Source organism: Neocloeon triangulifer, unplaced genomic scaffold (assembly GCF_031216515.1).
Source record: "Neocloeon triangulifer isolate White Clay Creek 2 clone unplaced genomic scaffold, ASM3121651v1 ptg000012l, whole genome shotgun sequence".
NCBI classification, from domain to species: Eukaryota; Metazoa; Arthropoda; class Insecta; order Ephemeroptera; family Baetidae; genus Neocloeon; species Neocloeon triangulifer.
The window spans coordinates 8,029,503-8,053,137 of record NW_026775554.1 but is presented as its reverse complement, the minus strand read 5'-3'; the positions used below and the strand labels follow the sequence as shown (position 1 = coordinate 8,053,137).

The following is a 23,635-nucleotide window of genomic DNA, read 5'->3' as shown; positions in this document are numbered from 1 at the left end:
TATTTTATCTGGCGGTCGAAAAACGAGTGCTGTCCGTCAGTCTCTGCTGAAATCATCTCTCTTTGTAACGAAAAACGGATATATATATTTTTATAAAAATGGAACGGAAACCAGATTGTATTTTCAAATCGTGTCACATCCTGCTGGCCCGAATTCGCAATATTTTTTTTTTCAATTATTGAGTGCGCAGAGTTTTGATTTTTCAACCTTCTTCTCGGCGCGAGTCCAAAATGAACCCAGCGAGATAGAGAAAGAGAAGAGAGCGCATCTCTTTCTCTCTCCAGCCGAGCGCGCACATTTCGGTGTGTATTTTAGTTAGGGAAAGAGAGAGAGAGAGAGAGAGAGAATCAAGGGATGAAAAAGATAGAAGGGGGAGGCGAGGGTTGCAAAGTGTCACCCTAAAATCAATAGTCCTTCCCCTCTACCGTTCTCCCTCTTTTGGATATATTCACAAATTTTCCACCCCTCGACCGCTCTTTTTTGTTTTTTTTTTCACATACCAGATGCAGACCAAGCTCGGCTGCTTTTTGCACTGCATATAAATTTTAACACGCAGCCCAAAGAGAAACGCGTGCAGATCTTTGAAAAGCTATAGAGTTAGAAAGAAAAATGCAAAAATCTGCCTGTCATCTCCGCCAAAGCAAGTGCATTAATGAGAAAATAACAAAATAACAAAAAGTCATCGACTCTCCGGTAACAATGAAATCATTTTTTCGCAGCGCTTTGTTGCTACCCCTTCTCTAGCGAGGAAAGCTGGAGCGGTTTGTAGTTTTTTCGCTTCAGATGGAGAGCCAGAGAGCGAGTCGACCGGCGAGTGAGGTGAACTGTGGGAGCCGCGCGCGATCACTCTTTCGTCAAAACTATATAGACTGGAGAGAAAAGAGCGTCATGCCTTTATTACAAGGAAAAGGCGGAAATAACAAAATTATTTTTAACTCTTCAAAGAAAAAATTTAGTTAAAACATTAAAAAAAAAATTAACCGAAATTTGCTTTTTGTTTCCGTCTCTTTTAATTAAATTTATTAAATTTTTATAACATAAAAAAATAAATAAGTAAGAAAAAATTATAGTATAGATTAATCAAATAAGGCATAGCAGAAATAAATTAAAATTCTAGCTCAAAATAATCTATCATAATATGAAAATTTCCATACTTATGTTTTTTATGTATTAAATTTATAAAATTGGATTGTATAAAAAAGGATCAATGTCAGAAGTAATTAATCCCGCTTGAAGAGTTGACGATATTCAAATTGAAATTCAACGTCCAAGAATAAAACTCGCAACTCCCGCGTGCGTCTCGAGAAATTCAAATCAGGTATTGACAGTCTCGCTCCAAGATCAGGTTTTTTGTCCGGCGAGGACGTGCGAGTGTCGCGAACAATGCCTCTCAGCGGGAAGTTTGGCAACGGCGGCGATGATTATTTGGAGTGAGAACGCGGCGCAAGGTAGTGTTCACTTTGGTAAAGTAGCGAACGAGAGAGAAAAAAATGAGAAAAAAACACACACTCGCTTTATTGGCCGGCAGAGCGGCCGGGCAATCGACAGGCCGGCAGGTGGAGGAGAGGTGAGGGGGAATTCACATACCTGAGCCCCCACCCACACTTCCTCTCATCACCTTGCCTCAGAAAATAGCACAACATGACCAAAAATTATTATTTTAGTCAAATTTACCTCCGTCTTATTAATTCACTGGCCTTGAAACAAGTTTGCAAAAATGTTATTAAAATTAAATTTGCGTGACGAGAAATTAATAGGTGCAGATAAATGTATAAATCCCGAAAATTTAATGGTCTTTCAAGTGCCCCTTCCCACGCAAGGGGGTATGCAACCGTTTGCTCCAACGAGAGCGGCAGGTTGCCTACCCTCGCCGCCCCAGGCGTTTCACTCTGCAAATTGCTCACGTGCCCACTTGTTCATAGTAAAAAGTGGGATGAAAAATGAAATTTGACGCCTCTTCAAATGCAAATGGACAATTTTATTGGTTTTTATTTCTTTATAAAAGTATAAGAATTTATTTTACAGGTCATTGAGTTGTTTTTGCTTTTTCCCACTTGCAATTTTCCTTTCCTACACACATGCAGAATGATTTATTTTTTCAATTAGTTTTGCAACACATCCAGATTAGTGCAAAAGAACAATTTTTCCACTGCTATACGTCGCAGCTTTGCAAATTGACCCTAAATTTAGCCAAGGATTTATGCAGTATGTACAATATCATGTATCTACGGGAGCTCCAGGTGCTCCTCAACATTTTTCTCGCTACAAATTCGCTCGTATATATTTTGCAATTAGTTAATAATTATTTATATATATTTATCTGGCAGTATTGTGTGCTTGTTCATTCACATTCATTTTTACAAAGAGATCATTGAACACTGAAAATGGAAATAGAATGTACGGTCATGGGCAAAAACGTCCTATCTTCAGGGTTTTTGCACGCAACAATTGTGTTTGTTTGTGTGTGTATGTGTCACTCTCTCAACGCATTTTGGCACAGAAATCATTCAAGAGTCCTGAAACGTACTTGCAAAATTATATAAAACTAGCTGAACACAAAAAAGCAATTTATTTCAACAGTCGGTTCAGAGTGGTGCTTCCGTCGGGAGAGAAAAATCGATGCATTTCAGTCTATGTACATAAAAAATCAAAACGCATAAAAGCGTCGAGCAAAAATAAATGGGTCGTTGTCGGAAATCAGGTTAATTGATTTTGCTTGGAAGAGGCAAAACTGCCTTTACAAGATGGGTCTGGAAAACACTCACAAATCTATTTCTATTTGCTGCTAACAATTCAACATGTTACACATTAAGGCCGTATATAACATTAATCGCTCAATCAATACAACTAGGTTAATTATTATTGGCCGTCAAATCATAGTATCACAGAAAGTAGTCATCTTCCACTAGCTACGCATAGCTACGGTTTGTGAAAGTAGGCGGATATCGAACCAAATCTATTAAATTTGCTACAGGTACTCTAGCAAGTCAAACAAATATTTATATAGGGACTGGAATTGACGATTGTACTGTTTTTTTTTTTTAAATACCCTTTCTGACAGTTGAGTCTGTGGTGGGGAAAGAGCTTGATTTCTCCAGCACAGCTCTTACAAATGAAAAATGAATGAAAACTCAAGTCCGTTGTGTTGGAAAATCCGAATCCAAGGACTCGTCGGCAAAATAATCCCTGAGAACAATGAACAAAGATGGCGTTTCGGAATCAAATGAACTGAGAGAGAGAGAGTTACTGTTTGGAAGATGAGCGTGGAAGGGGGGTGATGGAGGTGGATCCGTCCCTGGGTAGGCCGGGGAAGCTGCTGGCTTGGTTGAGGCAGGCCAGCAGGCCTGGCAGGTGCGCCGTTGACAGCAGGTTCTTGTAGAACTCCTGCGGGGAGAGAGACTGGCCGGGCATGCCGAAGTTGCCGGCACTCTGGCTGAGCATTTGCGAGAGAGCTGCATTGTAGTTGTAGTAAATGGCGGCCGATTCGGGGTGCAGCAGCATTTGGTTGTAGGGCGAGGAAAGGGCCGCCGCCGCTGCACTTGCCTCCGCCTTGCTGCCCTGCTTTGGACCTCCTCTGCTGCCGTTCGCCTTACTCGGCGCAGCGGGCACCAACGTGATTTCCAAACTCGAGCCACTCTTTTCACCTTTCTTTGACTGAAACATTAATAAATTTTAGAGAAAAGTTTAAACCTGGTTCCGTTTGAGAAATTGTTAAAATAAAATTTGTTCATGATTTTTGAAGTTATTTTGTTATTAATATTCTTATTATTTTTTGAAGATCAATAAAATTGTCGTTTATTTTTTATGCCTTTTTTTATAGGTTTTACAAAAAGGTTTGCTTTATTTGTCGGTTTTTTTTTTAAAATAATACTCCATTCATACCAAAAGTGAAAAAACATAATTTCCATTTTCAATTCATTTCAATTTTTTAGGCTTATTATTTTATTATTGAGTTGTGTAAGTTGTTGATATAAATATCTCTAATAAATAGAAAATATTCATTAAATTAACTTAATATAAAAATAAAAATTTAAATAACTGATCCTAGTCATGTTCAGGGTGTTGCCGTTTGTTTCAATTTATAAGTGGTAAAATTAATTATTTTGGAAAGAGAAATCCGAATCTGGTTTGAAAATAATTGAAATTTATAATTAGGACATTTCGATTCGTTTTCCCGAGCATTGGTTTTCTCGTTTCTGAATCCACGTTAAGATTTCTTTTGAAAATTTTGAGTTTTTTTACCTTATTTGGAAGGTGATGACCATTTTGAGGAAGTATAGAAACATCTGGAAATTGCTGGCCCCTCGGCGTTGGCGCACCTGAGGACAGCTGCTTGGGAACAGGTTTGATGGTGAGGTCGAGGACACTTCCGTCCGGCCTGTCGTCAGTCAAGTCAAACACCTTTGGATTCCCGTACACTCTGCCCGTCCGAGAGAACATGCTGATGTTTGGAACTGATCGCTGAGGGGGAGGTTTGAAGGTTTGTCCTGACCCTGAGGAAGGTCTGTCGATCATGTGAGAAACGTCTGGGGTGACCGTGATGGACACCTCGCTGGACAGTTTCTGTGTTCTCGGCTGCAAAAGCACGGCCTCTGGCATGATGGGAGGAGGACCTGTGGCCACAGGCCGGATGTCTAAACCACCTTTGGCCAAGATTTCCAGCTTTCTCTTTTTCATGGAAGGCGAGTCGTCCGAAGTGGAAGATTTTCTTCTTCCAGGACTGACGGATCCGGTTGATGTTGTTGAGGTCATTGATGCTGAGTAAGAAGCTTGGCTGACTAACTGCTGCATCATCAGGGTCATATCCTGCAAAAGGCATTTGTTTGAGAAAAAGTTGTGAAAAGAAATATGCAGTTTCAACATAGGAGTAGTAAAATAAACATATAAAAAAATGCAACATTTGATTTCTTTAAAAAAAATTCAACTAGTAAACATAACAATTTATAAAGAAATTGAAGCAGATAAAATATTTTAAAAAAACTATGCATGCAAAATTAATTAAGTAAAACATCATGTGACAGTGAATTAAAATGTTGATAAACTCTCTAATTGGAGAATTGGGGTCCTATTAGGAGGCACTTTTTTCACTTAAAACATTCCAAATCTCTAACAGATAATTGTTAGATTTTTACCAATTAGGATATATTAATTCAAGAAATAACACATTAAATTCAGTTACAAATTTCAAGAAATAAATTTTTTTAAATAAACCCAGCCTAATATCAATTTCTATTCCTTGCAATGACATTACACTAGTTTGCAACAGTTTTATTTAGACTAATAACATAATTTGATGGACAAATCATTATCCTTCAATTTGAATTCAATCCTCTTTTAAGTTTAATATAATTTCCAGTGGGACCCCAACTAGTGGCTATTGCCACCTTTTTTAATTTGAAATTCTAAATTATGTATTATTATTATTAATAAAAATTTAAACTAATAGAAATAATAATAATATTTAATAATATACAAATTGATAATAATTTATAATGTGACTTGTTACAAGGGAATAAAATGAAAAATTTATTGAAATAATTTATCAAAACTTATATATCCAGTGATTTGCAAACAATCTCACTTTTGGTTTCCTTCCTCTCTTCTTGGGCGTCATGCTCTCTTCAATGAGTCTGTTTTCATAGACAAGCAGCAGTCTCTCGTAGTGTTTCCTTGTGCAGGTGGCTGCACTCGTGTTTGTCTGACTACCACCCAGCTCGTCGTACACCCTCTTCCACATCCGTTTTGTGGTGACATTTTTGTACCCGCCAAGTTCTCTCACTTTCATGTAAAATGCATACAAATCCACTACAAAGGATTAAAAATTCAAATTAGTCTTTGTTGAAAACAATATTTTAAGTCGACTCACATTGCTTGAATCCAAGGCTGGGAACTTTATCAATAGGCTGCTTGACTTTAATCATGTGTGCATATAGGCCCTGGAGGAATTCCGCCTCTTGTTTGGACGGTGGTTTGCGCGGTCCACCCCTCTTTCTGATGATGCCTGCGCCTGGCCTGTTGTTTTGTGGCTGCTTCAAGCCAAGCCTTTTAACCTGAAATCAAATAAATTATTCATCAACATGGCCTGTGTGAGATAAAAGCGCCACACACTTGCAAAATTCTATCAACAAATTTAAACTTATTAATGCGCTCAAATTTATTTTAAATAATAGAAATTCCATATACAAAGTCTAATGTTTATTTGCCTTTGAAAAAAATATCATTAAAAATATGTGATTAACAAAATAAAACCAAACATAATTTTCCAGTTGGTAAAAAAATTGAAGATTTCAGACTACAAAATTATTTTTTATTTGAAAAATTACCTTTCCGAGCGATTCTACGGAGTATGACGATCCTTCACTTTCATTTGATTCCGAGCCAGGTGACGCATTGCGTCTTTTCTTCTTTCTTGGTCTCCCGGCAAACTTTGGTGCTGCAGATTATAAAGATTAATAAATTTTTCAAGAATATAGTTTACAAGTTACCTAAGTGGTTGCAGAGCAGCTCATGGGTTTCTAATTCAGGGTAGTCAAAGTTGTCCCTGCAGAAGAGGACAGTGGTGTCTGTCTGAAAGTCGGGCAGACCCCCGAGGGCTGCTATGAGGGCCGCGTGTTTCCACGCCTTGTGGTCGCCCTCCATCCTTTTGAACATGCTGCGGTACCGACAGTACCGAGGAAAGCTCATGACCATCACGTTTTTGGTTTTGAACTCGCCGGTGCTCGGCTCACTTGAGTCTTTTTTAATATCTGCAATTTTTAGTAACAAGATTTTAAGTTTTGCCGTGAATCAGGGAGGCAGTAAATATTTATTTGACATTCTCGACAGGAAAGAAAGAAAAAACGTGGGCGAGATTAGATAATCCAAATGGCAATTTACCTAGTTTGGGCGTGTCCTCCTCTTTTTCTTCCTTTTTGACAGGATTGAGGGCGGCGGAAGGTCTGTGGCCCCACCGCCACTCCACGCTGCCGGCAATGATCCATGAGATCAGGTCGTCCACTTTGAGCACCACTTTTTCTGTGATTGCCATCACTTCATCCTGAGGACAAAATAAAAAATAATTATTATCAACTGGCAAATTTCAATCCATATTTTTTATACAAATTTTTTTAGAGTTTATTTGGGAATTTATTTAAAAAAATGTAGACATGCAATTAATATTTGTGTTTGCTTTTGAGAGAGAATGCAAACCGCGTGAATATTTAAAGAGGACGCTGCGGTGAAATTTTGTGCATTGTTTGCATCTGGCCGGAGATAAAACCGTTGTTTCATTTTATATATTATTATTAGATTCATTCTAGTCTATGCTCATTGAGATTCTCGGCACACACCGCGCGACCACGATCAAATCTAGATTGTGGTGGAGCCTGGCGGATTTTATTGGAAACGACGTCTCCGCTCCTTTTCTGCTTGCTGCCGCTGCAAAGCTCCCATTTTTTATATTATAACGTTCCATTATTATCATAAGAACCAGACCCCACTTGGTAAGTTAAGAGAGAGAAAAAAAATATTAAAACATCATCTGGTGCGCCTCACGAAACTCGAATTAGCGACGTCGTCAATTTTGAATTTCAAAATATATAAAATAATTCCCATTCGTGTTTGATCTAAGAAAAAAAATCACTTTTGATTGATTAGAGCTAAAATTAATACGGCGCGCAGTGACAGGAAGTGGGAGCGTAATACGAATGCAGCGAGTCTGGCTGGAAATGATGTGAGCGAGAAGAGGGGCAAAATAAATATTAAAAAGAGTATATATGGTGTAGGGAGAATGTAAATGATATTAATGTCAGAGCGCGGGGGGAGGGGTAACGGGGGCACCAAGGTGTTGATAATTTTACTTAAAAACGAATAACAGCCTATTCAGCAAGCAACAAACTGTGACGGCGCTTTGTGCAAACAATCAATAAAAATTATTACGATGAGAAGGACTTTTTGTTCATAATTTGAATTGCAAATTTAAAAAATCGATTCGTTGTTTAAATTGCTTCAATTAGCTGCAGTCCCGCTTTTTTCTACTTTTTCTATTTCCTTTCGGAACACCGCAGCTGGAAAAATGCCAGACCGATGAAAATAAAAACAAGCCAGATCAACACGAATGTTTATTTTGACCTATTTAACCCGCGCCCGATACAAAAAGACGCAATCGCAGTAAAATCGAACTCGGGGTAAATTTATTTTATAAATTTTAATTCAAATTTCAGGGGTGAGTGGCACACCCTGTTTGCACAAAATTTATCATAGCGCACTTGCACTCCAATCACGCCGGAGATAATTACGGCCCGAGATATATAATTGTGCAGCTTGGAGAGGTTATTGCTGCGAGTCGACGCTGCAGAGGTTTAATTTTGGAAGGCGCGGTGACGTCTTATTTTGCACTTGTGCGTGTGTCCGACGACCGACGCGGCAGCCGCACATATATATAAATATTTTCGCACCGCCTGTAAACACAAACACTTGGGATTAAATTATTTGGCACTGGCGGCATTGTTTGTTGCTTTTCGAATTTAAGGATGCACTGCTCGATATACCAGCCGACTAATTGGTATTCGGCTAATGGCCCGCTGTAAAAACGCTGGCCTGGCCTGCATCCAACAGTTTATGATTAAAATTTATTTTTAAAATGAATTTATTTTCTCCAGTGTTAAAATGGATTAAATTCTAAATTTGGTTTAAAGAAAAATTGCTCATTAAAAGTGGGTTTCGGTGCTGCGGGGCGGACGCCGAATTTTAATCAAAATGGATGGAAAGGAACGTGATTTTGGTCTGATGACAAAATCGATTTCTCATCCTCGCGAAACAAGAGTTGGAAATTACTTTGCGTCACTAAACACTAAGTAAGCATGGGGTCGGAAAAGTGATTCACTGAGAAATTAATTAAAAATTTAAATGCCCTGGAAAAACGGAGATGTTTTAAATTTTCTGTTGTTAAAATTAATTAATTACTTTTTCGCAAATCGGCAAAATGTTTGGCGTAAATTTTAGGACGTCTGTCTCTAAATTGAGGAGGAAATTTGGGATTTATTTGGGAGAGGGTCTCTTTGGTTGTCTTTGAAGTCGAGAGCGCGCCATTACAGCGCAAGAGGAGCCCGAACAAGAGAGAGCACAGAGGGTGAGTTGAATTGAACCTCCTGCAAGCGAGGGTTGGTTGCTCTTGCTAGCTGGCTGGCGGGTTCTGCTGCCTGCAAACTGCGGCACAATTTTTGGCTCTCTATTTGTGCGTTTGCTCGTTTCATTTTTATCCAATTCATGAAATTTTTTATTGACAAAAATGAATTGATTTTGAATGGGAATAATTAAAATCGTGATTAAATTCCATACAAGGAAGTTGGCAATTTCGCAAAGAGATCAAAAAGGAAATAGGAGATTTTATTTCGCTGCAGCGTCGTCTCAACTGACTGACTGAGTTATTGAGCCTTTTTTCTCTCTTTTGTGCCAAGAAGAGAGAAAGAGAGACGAGCATGGACGTACAGTTACACAAATGCCATTGTTTCCCAGCCACTTTGTTGCTTTCATGCACATCAAAACTCAAAATTGTTTTAATTAAGCGCCGAGTTGAGAGGGCCATGCAAAAAATACCGTTGTTCCCACTCATTTTTGAATAAAAAATATAAAAATGAAAAAAAAATTGCAAATTTATTAAAATAAATATTTTAAATTGTTATAAAATTCATGTTTATGCTTCAAAATGAATTTTAATCGATTTTATTCGGAATTTGTAAAAACACGTGGAGGCATATTTTGTTAACAGCGAGGATAATGTTTACGATTTGACATTCTTGAGGTACCTGCATGTTTAGCCTCCTTGGTTCGCTAGGAAAGTTAAAGATTCCACTAGGGGGTCGGCCCCGAGGATTTTGTGTGGATGCATCAAGCTTCATAATTATCAGTGATATGCACTAAAATGGAATAAAATTTGCACCATTCAAATGAAACAAAAGCCCAATAAATGCGGTTAAAAGTGGATTGCGGCCAGGTGTTTCGACGGCGACGAGTTGTTTGAAAATAATCAAAGGAACGCCCAAGATGGAAATTGTGCCAATCACTCTGATGAAAAGGAACGAGAAGTTGGACAAATGAACATAAGCCTTTCAAAAATTCATGCGAGGCGCTTGCGTACTCGCAGCATAATTTGAGACGCCGTTGAAATAAAAGCCGCGCTGAAATAACAATAAAAGCGGCGAATTACTCAGAGCGTGGCACTCGGAGATAATAATTCATATTTTTTTCCGGGCAGCCCTTTCATAAAATGCAAAATAAAGAAACACGAAAAATTATCCTCTTACAAAAATTTAAATAAATTTATTTAATTTTAATTAATTAATATCACATGATTTGGAAATTAAATCTAAATTTATTCGCGTTGTTTGTGAAGGGTGATAATATTTTTCAGCGGCGGTAAGCGCTGAGTAAGAATAAAATGCTTTTATTGATTTTATTACAGTCCCGCTCTCACGTGTGGGTCGCTACATTTATTTTCCAGGAAAAGTTTTAATAGACTTTGTAATTTATTCGAATTTAAATGCTCGCAAATTTAAAAGTTTTCACGTGCAAATAAAATAATAATGCCCAGTTTAGTGAAATACTGCAGCGATTTTCTAATCGGCCGCTTCCTCGCGAGCGCCACTCTCTGCAGATAAACCAGGAAAACCAGTTCTTTTAAAAAAGGATAAAAATCGAGTGAGAAATTTTACGTCCAAGCGACTGAAATAAACGCGACCGATATAACTTCAAATCGACGTAACACCATCCATAATAAAACATTATAATGATTTATTTAATTAGAAACGACAAATTTTTAATTAATTTTAATTAGGTCGAAATTGAAAATTGTCCGTTCGAACCAACTTTAAATTAAGTAATTTCAAGCAGTGCCTTGTGTGAATTGTACTAGCTGGAGTGATTTGCACATTCGAGCCCCATCCATGGAGCAAGTTATGTTCAAACTTTAGCCCGCACAATTCTCTTGAACTCGCAGAGCACTCGAGAGAGAGCTGGAATGGTTGCCAGGCAACCGCCGAATTATAATTTTCGCTACAATTATTCCAATTTTCGACCACCACGTTCAACAAATAGATTAATTCTCCAAAAAATGTTTTCATTTAAATTTAATAAAATTTTTTTAAAAAAATAATAAATTATTTTTTATTTTTTATTTATATAAAAACCATGAAATTATTTATTTTGGCCGTGTAGAGACGAGTGCTGAAAAAAGCGTGTGTGCAGGCAGACAATCAGCCAGCCGTGACATATTTGCTTGAAGGTTGCATTTGAAACACACACAAATATATATAAATATACAGCGGCGTTTAATAGCGTCATGAAGACTAAAATAAAAAAAGAGTAAAGCCCAAAACAGCGGCTTTTTCTTATATTAATATTCTATTTCTTATATTTAAAAATAAGAAAATAACGATATAACGCGCTGACTCAAAACAGCGGCTTGTCTCCTATTTTAAAAAAGAATAGTGTGCGCGATCAGCTGGGTACTCAAACAAACACGTTTCTTTCAAACTTTTTGATCTTTCTCTCTTAATTTCTTCAGGACAATCAATCGAAATGCTATTTTTTCACAAGTTTTAGCATAAAAAAGAGTCTATTACAGAGAATAACAGTAATTTTGTGACACTCATAGCCAGCATTATGACAAAAAATACAAGATTTCTAAATTTATTTCATAATTTGTATAATAACTTTTTTATGTATTCCAAATCATAAGTAAGAGCGTAAATAACTTTATTTATGAACGAAGAAGGTGTCGAAACAATTTTAACGCGTCGAATTACAATACTGAGAACTTTACCTGACACGTGCAATACCAGTTTCAAAGTTCGCGCTCCACTTGGGGGTGTGATCGCATCCCCCTGATTGGTCCACCCTTATTTTTTTATTTTCTGGCACGCTCATTGGTGAATTCTTAAATTTTTATTTAAGAAAGCTTGGCTCGGCCAAGCAGCTTGGTTTTAAAATAAAAATATTATCTCGAAATCCAAGAACCAATCACAGTTCACGATTCTTATTTTTAAAAATAAGAAATAGAATAATAATATAAAAAAGAGCCGCTGTTTTGGGCTTAAGTAACTTTATTCGCACGACAGTTAGCTGATTTTCTGCAGCGCCTGAGAAAATTCTGCACCCAATAAGTGCACCCAATTTAACGGACTAATTAAATTTTACCTCCGCAAATAAAAATATAAATCGGATTAATAATTAAAAAATAAAATCAAGATATTTGCGGCATTAAAATTAATCTGGGAAAAAGAGAAAAGGAAATTTTAGGGCATTTTTAAGAGTGCAGGAGCAATTTAGCATTTAGCAGCTGAATGGGAGTAAAGCAAAGTAAAATACGGGCGGACCCCTTGATGTACCACCATACGTACTTATATACGCGCGCGGCTCTGCTTCCCCTTCTTCCATTTTATCCTCCAAACCCCAGCCCAGAGCACTGAACACACCAAAAGCTCACAGGGCTATATAAATTTATTTCGTCCAGCATGTGATGCCAATTAGCTGTGCCTGCATCCCATCATTTCTAATTTTATATAAACACTCGTTGCAATAATTAAATTTTAAAACATTTAATTACTGTTTATAATAAGATTTATCAAGATTCACTCATTTTTAATTAAATTTAAATCTAAATTTTGATCAAATATTACAAGAATTGGTAATATCAAAGTATAATTACTAATTAACTGATTTTATCAGCAAATATAATTAAAATATGCAAAGAAAATAATTATTCAGGTTGACGATTTTAAAATATTTTATTTTAACCCACAAAATATAATTTGAGTATTTACAAGTAATAAATTATCATTTCCTTTGCTCCTAGAACTAATTTTTGTTGAAATTCGTTATCATTCGAGTGATAAAAATATCAAAACCCCTTATCAATCGTTCACAGCAAATGTAATTGATAATAATTCATTTTGATAACAATTTAATTTGCACTAAGCAGGACGATTTGAAACAAATGTGACTCGTTTTGCCAATTTGGACATGCGTCGCAGAGAGGACGCAGAGCTGCCGAGGCTACCTTCTTTTCAAGCAGCCTTGGCTTTCCTGATGTTCTATGGAAGTGCAGCTCAAACCCCAATAATACATTGACGAGGCCCAGCAGCACAAAAAAATCACCCAACGAAAATAAATTTGTCACGACCTGAATTTTCTAACTTTCCCCTCTAATAAAAATATTTTTCAAATGGAGAATAATTTGAAAGTAATAACTAGTATTATTTAAATAGGAATATTTAATTTGGTAAAATTTTTTATGCAATAAAATTTAAATTTTATTTTTAAAAAAGAATTTTAAATTGATACAAGGAATGTCTGGAATTGTCAAATTTGAGTGCAGATAGCGGAGCGCGAGTCGAGCCAGGGGATTGGCATGACTTTAAAATCAATACCAGAGTGGGAGCGTGCATTCCTATTTTCGTTTATTAAATTGGGAAAACTTGTTTGTGCCGTTATTGCGCAAGCACCTTCAATTACAACTTTTGCCATTGTTTTAAATATTAAAAGGCTTTTGATAACAAATTTAAATTAAAAAAATTAAATAATAAACGGATGAATTTCTAAAAATTAATTATTATTATTTTTCACAAATCGTTAACATGGTTGCCACTTCACTTAAATTTCCACCCCACGTGCTTAGCAAAAATATTGTATTTAAATGTAAAAAATTAATTTGTTTTAATTGTGTAAGCGACGCGAGATGTGGCTAATTACATCGGACTTTGAAGCAAGAATGAAAAGAGAAAAAACTCGAAAGAAAGAGCGGCTGTATTATATTGGATGGATGCAAGAAAAGCAGGGCCTTGTGTGAGAGCAAGAACACCAGCCTGTATACCTGTCTGTGAGTGTGCATGTATAGAGAGGAATATATATCTCGCGCGTCTCCTCTCTTTTCTCTCGTTCAGCAAGCAGGTAGAAAAATAAAATAGAGAGAGAGAGAAGCAGTAAAATGAGCCAGAGCTGCTCAAAACGCACCTTTTTACCTATTATATGCCTCGACTTATTGTCACTCTGCGACCTTCATTGCTGAATTTGAAAGGTTTCCTTGTGCCAGGTCGAAATCCCGTGCGAGATGACTCGTTTTCAGTCAAGTCGAAAATAATTTTTCCAAAATCTTTTGAATAAAAAAACTTATTAAATTCAAGACGCTCTAAATAAATTTTCAAGCCAACATTTTCACATTTTGACGTTAAAAAAATGTCGCAAGTCGCAACATCTGCCACGTTTAGGTTCCCTTTTGTATAAAATTGCCATTGACGACAAAGCAATCAACGAGAAATTAATTTGTAAAGAGGCAGCTGGGTTGAACTTTTGAAATAAAGTATAAGCTACTGGGGTGCGTCAAATACCAATGTTGCCCCAGATATCTATTTAGGGGTCAAAATACTTTTATTAGAAAAATAAAGTGCTGAATTTTATAGATGTGGAACCAGGAAAAAAAATTAATCAATATCCAATCAAAAATAATAATTACATATCAGTTACATATTACATTAAATAATTCATTTTGGAATAAGAATTTAAACATATGAATAAAATTAAAAAAATACTCCCATTTTTTTTTTAATTCAAATTAATAATGCGTTAAAACGTTTAAATTTTGCATGATTTCTGGTGCAAATTTATTTATTAGTTTCCGATTTGAGGCCAACTCGGATGAGCGCAGAGGTGGTCGGTCGAATCGGCTTTAATTTCATCACTGAAAAGCGGCATTTGTGTGCATGGACGAGATAAGATTAAACGGAATTGTTATTTGGCCGCGCGTTGGTGCAGCCGCGCGCGATGTGCGCGACTATTTATATTTGTAACGCGGGTCGCTCGGTCGGTTTCACTGCCAGCGTGCTTTTCTTTCTTTCTTTCTTTCTTGATGGGGATATTATTTATCCCTGGCGCGGCAAAGCTGGAGAGACCCACGCGTCTTTCCGCGGTCAAACTCGCACCAAATTTTAATTCCTTTAATTTCACCAATCATTATTTACGGAGGAGGAAGAAGAAGAAGAAAATGAGGAATGCAACGCGGAAGGTTTCCGCAAATTTCGCAAGCGTCTCGCTTTTCACTACAAGGCGTATTGATTAAATTTCAAGCAATTTGCATCGCGTATTTCCTTTCACGGTGAATGAGGTAACGCGCTGCGTGACGTATGTATGAAGAACAACACTCTCAATATATGCTGGCGACGGATAATAAAATTAAGCAAAAGCCTTTTACTAATGCGCGCAGGGCTGGGAAAAAAGTTTTTTTAAACAAAAAATTGTCATTCGAATTGAAAAAAAGTTGATGGTATTTTATATTTTCTTTTAATGGGAATAAACATGAATTTCAAATATCAACTTTTATTGTAAATGAATTTACTTTTAACCTAAATAAGCTGATTTTTTCACTCTCTCTATAGTTGTAATTTTAATTAAAACATGTAGCATGTAATGAAATTTTCACATTTTTCATAGCAGACAGAAAAAGTTAAAAATTGCAGTATTTTACTTGTTTTCAAATAGAAAATTTCTTATTTATTGAAAAACAAAAACAGCTTACTTAAATAACAAACAAACCAGAGACGAACGATTTTTGTTTTGTTATCAGCTGCTTTTTTCTATCCTATTGTGTGTTTTGGCCGTTTATAACTTTTATGATTTAATATTTAACATTCTCTAGATGATGAAAAATATCGCTAAAAAATATTAACAATGGATTTTAAATATTCATGTGCGCTGAAAATTTCCATAAAACATGTTATGATGGGAATTCAGACTTTTCGGAAGCGTTTTGCTGAATGCTCCAGAATAAATAAGCTATGTTTGATGAAATTATTATTATTTATTCTTCTTGGTCAGCAAAAAAAAAAAATTGGGAAAAAGAGAAGATATGGTTCACAACTAGCAGATGTCTGCTAAAACGCCCTAAATCAAAATAGACTCGACCGCCGCGGTGAACCAACAAGGTTGGTCCAATTAGGCCAATAAATGAAAAATTAAATACTTGCTTTTCATGCGCATTAGCAACATTAATTTAAGTTATTTAAAAAATGAAATTAAACTATTCGCCATTAAATATCTGGCAAGTTTAGTGAAAAAAAAAATATTTTTGCTGTCAATTTGTCCAATAATTTATTAATCGATTTAAAAAAATGTAGAAACTCCGATATATGGATTAATTAATTTTTAATCAAATTATTTCCATATGTCCAAGTTAAATGATAAAGCTGAAAATTAGAATGCAGAAGAATGAAAACTTTCCTCAAAAGAACAAAATCAATCACTTTTGATGAAATAAAAAAACCTTGCGCAAAACTTTGCAAATCCAATTTCCTCGAAATGGTGGCGGAAAAAAACCCCCATTCATAAAGTCTGGTTTATTGATCCTCTGTCAAAATTTCCCGGAAAGAAAAAAAGTCGGCGCCAAAAAAATTAATCACGCTTTTCCTGGTCGCCGAATATTCTCTTCCCGGACGTTAGAGTGTCCACCTATATCAAAGTTTATGTGTGAATGGGAACGAGAGCGCCTGCTGCTCGTCCCCTCGCGTGAATCTGCATTACCCCAGAAGTAAATAGATCCATCCCTTGGCGTGGGGGCGCTCGCGGCTTTTCTTCCTCTTTCCCGAAGCCTGGCAACGCCTGACTTTTGAATCAAATTTGGCTCGCCGAACCGAATCTGCTGATATAAATATTTGGCTCATTGTCATAACGAAGCAAGAAATAAAAAATAAAAAACCGCGCGTCTCTCCGGATGACGAGTTCGAGAGGGCCGGCCAGTAAGTGACCTTGACTCGCGACAGAATAATCTCCAGTGCAAATATTACTGAATCACTTTACAATTACAAAGTGCCTCAAAAGTTCACGATAAATATTTTAAAATAAAATTGTTCGTAAACATTTTAAATGTTTTAAAAACGTGTTTTTCATATTACAACAGGCAGTTTCAAAGACTTTGCATAATTTACAAAATTAAAATAGTGTATTAAAGTTCACCGGTTTTAACAAGAAAACTAGAATTTCTCTATTGAAATGAAATAAATACAATTTCAGAAATATTTTATTTATTTATGATTTTGAACAATTTTTAAATAAGAATTATTTTAATTAAACTAAAATTATTATTGGAAAGTTATTACAAATCTATTATGTTAAAATTTAAAGGAAGTTTTTTAAATTAATTACAGTTCGTTTCATGAATTACGATTGCAGACAATTTATTCAAACTTTAAGCTTCGGCAGAAAATCACTATATTCTCATAACTAATCAAAAACGTTTTGATCTAAACGAATTTAAAAAAATTAATTTTTAAACCAAATTTAAATGAAATAATAAAAAAATTTAACAACTCTTTGATAATAATTGATAACTCCCGGATTTGAATAATTTGAAAGAACGATGAAATTATTGAGAAAAATCCGTCAAATTTAATGATCGATACGTTTTTCCTTCCTCTTATCATCCAATTAGTGAGTTGCAAAGGTCTCAAAATGTTTGTCGAGAGGCAGCTCTTGGGCGTAGAGAGAGCAGCTCCAGCTCTGCTAGTCGCTTGGTCACATTATACGTATTTTATTGATTATTATCTCAATTACGGAGTCCCTGCTCTGCCAGGGCCGCGATTTTGGGCCCTCCCCAAAATCCGATTAGTTGAAAATTCCAATAAAGCGCAAAGGAATAATTATGTATTTAAAAAAATATATATTTGCGCGACACTAAGTTGTAGCATCGAGGGGAAGTTGAGGTGACGCGCCAACGCCTATTGGATGATTTCATGGCCACGTCCAATCTTTGTAAACGGCAGAATATTTTATTTGTGTATCCAGAATTTTGAAATATTGAAACCAAAATTGATAAAATTATTAAAATTAGAGAAGAAAATTAATGAACGGGAGCAAAGTTTCGACAAGTTATCACAAGTTGATAATGAGGGTCACGTTTGTCACATGAACGCTGGCAAAGAAAAAGTCGAGTCGGCGCATTTCTTTTTTTTTTTACTTCTTTCCGTAATTACGTTGCGATTTAATTTCTCTCGTCAGCGGTTCGGGTTATTTTTTCCCGTCGCTTCGTTTATTCGGCAAACGAGAGGAGATTGAGAACCGAAGGGGCGCGGGATAAACACATACGCACAAAGACGGCTAGATATATATGGCGTGCACTGAAAGAGAGAAAGAGAGAGCAGGGCTGTGTATGTGTGTGCGTTTGACGCGCGCGATAACAAATTAAAATCAATACGACGTGCGGCCTCACTGCTCCTGTTTACTTTAATTTCAGAGCCACGTGAAATCGCACGGGGAAAATAAATAAAATGAAATGGGTGTTTAATATTTAGCAGAGGGAAGTTTACTTCCGGCTACTTTTAGACCAAACTTTTGAGGAAACATAAAATAATACATTCGTGATAAATCGGAGCTTATATAAACATTATTCCGCATTGTATGTAAATTGTTAAGGGGAAAATAAGTAATAATGTGGAAAACACAGCTGATTACTTAATATAAAGCTATTCTTACTTCTTTAATTTTTTTTTATTTATTTGTTTTGAATATTTATTTATTAAATTGATTTTCAATTAAAAATATCTCCAAATTTAATAAAAAATTTATTAACTTAGCTTAGGAATTTTGCTTGTTTAATTTAAATCTAATGCAACTCACAAAATAATTTTTTTAATATTTTTACCAATTAAATATTCACCAAAATCTTTTCTGGGAAATTTCTTGAAATAAAATTAATAGAAATTAATGCATAAACAAATTAATGGCATTTCATATCAAATTGCAAGCATTTAAATTTTGTAATGGAGCTACATACTCGTTATCAGTTATTGATTGGAGATCAAAGTGTCACTGTGAGAGCTGGAATTATTTGCGACGAGTCGTCGTGTGACTCTCCGGTTTGCGATTAGCATGCGTGCACAAACGGCCGAGGCGAAACAAAAAAGTAAACTGGTTTTATTGAGTAAAAAAAGCAGCCGCGGCGGAAAGAAAATAATGTGTTTTCTCCAATTGCACCCCAGCCCGTGTAAAATAAGAAGAAGCGAGAGCGGGCGACGAACGGAGAGGGTTCACCCCCTCCACGCCGGCCAACCCCTACTTTCCTACAAGTTTCATCTTTTCATCTCTTCCAGTAGTGGGCTTATTATTATTATTCAGAGCCAGGCACAGCTCGCGGCCTGGAATTTTTCAACCAAATGCGCGCGACCCCTTTTATTTTCAACAATATTAAAATTTTAAAAAATAAAATAATTAAATAATTTTTTTTTCAATTTATTGATTTAATTTTTAATTAAATGTCGGCCGCAATAGGAAATTTTAATTCTTTATTAATATCGTAGTTAAAAGAGCGGCCCCAAGGTTAACTTGTTTTTTTTTCTTCTCCAAAGCGCATAATGTGATATGTTGTGTAGAATATAAATATATATTTTGTGGCAAACAATATAAAAAAGATCTCCTGTTTCTATCAAGCGTTAATAAAGATTTGCAATTTTTAAGAATTAATTATTTAATTTAATTAAAAATTAAAAATGCTTTAAAATTGAACATTATGTAACGTTTTTTTCTTAAACTTTAATCAACCAATTTCCGGCAAAATTCAATATTTTCGAATAAAATTAAATTAAAATGCAATCAATTAAAATTATGGAAGTTGACGCTTCGACTTTCTAAAGTTGACACGAATCTGCAGCGCGAAGGAAGCACGGCGGTAATCATTATTATTTGGAGCCGCCATTTGAGCGAGAATTTCACTGAAAGCTGCAAACGGCCGCGCTTGTGCAACTTTTTCGTTTAATGCACAAGGTCGAGAGTCTTTCTTGCCAATGCACTCTCTCGGCCGATCAAAAATAAATTGTGCTTTTTTAGAGTTATTTTTCCTCCGTTTGGCAATTATTTTCGTTTGTTTTTCCTGGCGCGTTTTTAATGAAATTTATTTAATGGTGAGAAACACGGTCGACGGGAAACAGATAAGATAACGGCACTGAGTATGGTGCTGCGGCGAAATAAAAAATTCAATCTAGCAATTTATGCAAAGCTGTAGTAGTTCCGAGCTCAGCAATTCGCACTCGCAGGGGTGGGGGTTGAAGGGGCCAAATCGGCCAATCGAGGCCTTTGGCAGGCGCGCGTACTGACGTCACAATTAAAATGTCGAAATTATTATTATTATTGTGCTTTTCAATTTTTACAATCTTCGATGAAATTCGAAATTTTAAAATAAATTTTTTCAGTAATTAATTTTTATTCAAAATTTAATTTGCTATGCAAATAAAAATTTAGAGATAAAAAATATTTTTAATAAAAAATTAAAAATATTTTTTAACTAAAATTTGTAAAATTTAATTATGCGGCGGAAAATATTTTTGGAGCGGACGGATTATGTTTGGCTTACCTCTCCATGCTCCTCGTTTCTGCCCTCGGGGGTGTTCTCAGGCAGGAAATAGAGCCTTAGACTGGAGAGAATGTTATCACTATTTTTGTCTTGCCACAACAATTGCAGCTCCCCGATGCTCACAAGGTCCGAGTCATTCCAAATTTTGACAAAGAAAAATTCACTGATTGAAATTGTCCTCGTCTGTCCGCACTTGTCCACATATCGGAACGCCTTGTAGAAGGTGTAGGGCCCGTGTCGATTGCACGGATCGCCGACCAACTGCAACACAAGCATTACCAAAATTTGAATTCCTCCTCCTTCAATACAAATTTAATCGTATTTTTAAATTTAAAATTCGGCCGAGCCGCGAATTTTTTCGAATTTTCGCGCCTCGTGTCCGGGACACATTCGCACACGTCTCTGACAAAAATCTCACCTGTACACCGGCGTTGTCCATTTTAAAATTCAATTTGAATTAGACGAGTCCGAAACACACGTTTGAATCGCACATCGGTTCACTTTGTAATACACCAATTAGTGACGTCACGCGTGTGCTGTGTGTACCCGCCAGAGGGGGACACCGCGCGCTTTCATTCGCACCGAACTCGCTCCTCCACGCTCGTTGTAGTGAACGACGGATGGAGGGGGCATCAAGAGCGTAACGAAGAGACATCTGGCGAGCGAGTGCTGAACTCTTACCACAGGAAAAACTACTTCTTTTCAAGTGTCATTTACGCACATGAGGCAGGAGCCTCTTTGAAATTATTAACCTTTTAAATTCTAAATATTATAATTTAAATAGGATTTTTACTGAGGCTTATTGAAATAATTTCTTATTCGTAAAATTCAGTAGTCTTCTTCTTCTACAGCACCTCTTGATTAACACAAATTAAATGTTCGTGGTCATTTTAGACAAAAAAAAAAATATATATATATATTTTATTTAATTTGTGAATTTAAAAATTACCTTTTTCTGTTTTAAGTTGAAACACAGCAAGAATGATAGAAAATGTGAACATTATAGTGAATGTTTTTGTTTATTTTTAAGTTTAAGATGATACAAAGAACAGGAGGGCAGGGGCGGTTACGAGGTCTCCATGGCAGTGCCAGTGGTTGCTGCAGCCGCACTTTCCTCGCTGTACTTGCCCTTGTCCAATCCCTTAGCCAAAGCGCGGCCCTTGGCCCTGCGCTCAATAATCTTCTTTCTGTCCTTGTCCATCTTCAACTTAACGACAACAACCTAAATTTGAAATTAAAATTATTATTATTTTCTTTTAGCGCCAAAAAATGAATACAAAATATAGTTTTTAATGAGATTCAAGCTGGGTGCTTAAGTATTTATATTTTTTCCACTGTACTTAAATGACTCAAGAATATTTACTACAGAACCTTTAAAGAAGTTTAAATTATTGAATAAATATATTATCAATCTTTTGTTTTTACATGAAAAATTAATTAGTACTTGTTTATCTCGTTTGAAAATATTTCTACAAACTTAGTAATACTTTAATAATCAATGTTACTCCTACTAATTGTACCTTTGAGGGGTGGATGCCGACGTAGGCGCTGGCTCCGTTGGCCTTCTCCCTCTGTATCCTCTCAATGTGAACCACGAATTTTTTGCGGTAGACTTGGACGACCTTTCCGACCTGCTGTCCCTTGTAGTGACCTCGCACCACCTGCAAGTGATCTCGGTTTAATAAAATATAGCTTAGCTTTAAAAGTCTTTGAATGTCATAGATTAAAGTCAGAGCCTAGTATTCGTCTTGAACAGGGTCGGAAAATGGCCCAGACCGTAGCCAGAAACAGGAAAACCCTAAACCTGACCAGGTCACGGACCCCCTTGCCTGCTCAATCAGTGAATGGTTTATGTCATCATTGAGAAGGAGGACACCCTTAGGTTCAGTTTCAATTTCGCACCTGGACTTCGTCATCCTTTCTGATGGGCATGGTCCTCACATTGTACTTGGACCTCAGTTCTTTGGACAGGGGCGAGGACATGAGCCGCCTCCGAACGTGAGACGGAGCCGTGAAGTGACGCTTACGGTTCTTTCTTCTCGACGCCGACACGAATTTGTTCAGCTTCATCGTGGAGAGTCTGCAAAGCAAGACGCGTTGTAATTAAAATCCAAGCTGCTCGATGTAAACAAATGCAGAGAACTTGAAATTAAAGGGGAGTAATAACCGAAAGTAGCTAAATATAAAGTTTCAATTTCGATTGAACGTTCAAGAACGTTGGAAATTTAACATTAAATAATAATTATGCAAAAACAAGAATTAAAAAAATATAAAATGCCAGCGGTGCTCGGCCGACGAGTCACATGTGATCTAAATTCGGTCTCAAAAAATATCGGAGATCCGCTTCAATCAACGGTAACTAAAGTCACAGTTTACGAAAATGGTTATTCAAGAATAGATTCCAATAGATAAAATTGCGGATAATTGGATACTAACTGAAGATTTAAAAGGATTTACGAAAATCTTCCATACCTGTCAGCCTGTTCCACGAAGCGACTTATTTGTAAGACTTTCTTTTGTTTGCCGGTGGTGGCGACACTGCCTGCGCGCGAAATTCAAACAAAATCTAGGGGCGCGAAAAAATGATTGCGAACCTCACAACTTGTTCACAACATACAATTGAATCTTGATTTATTATTCATATTTATTGTAATTCCTTAATAATCCAATATTTAGAGTATTTAAAATTATCTAGGAGGATTAAAAAAATTCCACCGATTTATGATAAATATTTTGCATAGATTTGAAAATGACAGATTTTTTTTTTTCAATTCTTAATGAGCAGTAAGCAGCAGTAATTAAAAAATTATGAAAGCCTATCGTCACCTGGTCGTCACTATCAACATTAAATGTGATCAAATGAAGTATTAATTTTCAGGCTAAATTATTTTGACGAATTTTAATAATTCGTTGATAAATCATGAATAACATGTAAAACTGTAAAATTGATGCTACAACAAAACTTGAACTTTATAAAGGTGAAAGTCATTAAGCCGACAGAAGATATTTGTAAATTGTATTTAACATATTATTGAATATAACAGGAAAATACAACATAATACACTAATGTAACAAAAGTTTTTTTTTAATTCTTATTATATTATGTATTCTATATTCATTTAATTTTTTACTTCATTAAAATTTTTTAAATGGAGATGAGATTGAAATGATGGAAATCCCGTCTTAATTGCTAAAAGATTTTTCCGACTAAGAAGTCTTCACCAAATCTACTTTTGCAGCTATACTTTTTTTATTTTCCAAAATTCC

At 36.0% G+C, this 23,635-nt stretch overlaps 2 protein-coding genes across 2 annotated transcripts; both read right to left on the bottom strand.

Moving 5' to 3' along the window:
* Nucleotides 1-1,957: 1,957 nt before the first annotated feature.
* On the bottom strand, nucleotides 1,958-20,935 carry LOC132197759 (AT-rich interactive domain-containing protein 5B-like). Its single transcript, XM_059621286.1, has 10 exons — nucleotides 20,787-20,935; nucleotides 20,369-20,629; nucleotides 6,877-7,036; nucleotides 6,486-6,746; nucleotides 6,324-6,433; nucleotides 5,867-6,050; nucleotides 5,582-5,805; nucleotides 4,243-4,806; nucleotides 3,248-3,654; nucleotides 1,958-3,186 (listed from the first exon to the last, which is right to left on the bottom strand). Exons 1-10 carry the CDS (start codon nucleotides 20,805-20,807, stop codon nucleotides 3,132-3,134), a joined length of 2,247 nt encoding a protein of 748 aa, XP_059477269.1. The 5' UTR covers nucleotides 20,808-20,935; the 3' UTR covers nucleotides 1,958-3,131.
* A 413-nt stretch (nucleotides 20,936-21,348) lies between these two features.
* On the bottom strand, nucleotides 21,349-22,902 carry LOC132196941 (large ribosomal subunit protein uL24). The gene is made up of 4 exons (XM_059619908.1): nucleotides 22,841-22,902; nucleotides 22,271-22,448; nucleotides 21,889-22,029; nucleotides 21,349-21,590 (listed from the first exon to the last, which is right to left on the bottom strand). Exons 2-4 carry the CDS (start codon nucleotides 22,436-22,438, stop codon nucleotides 21,435-21,437), a joined length of 465 nt encoding a protein of 154 aa, XP_059475891.1. The 5' UTR covers nucleotides 22,439-22,448; nucleotides 22,841-22,902; the 3' UTR covers nucleotides 21,349-21,434.
* Nucleotides 22,903-23,635: the final 733 nt, after the last annotated feature.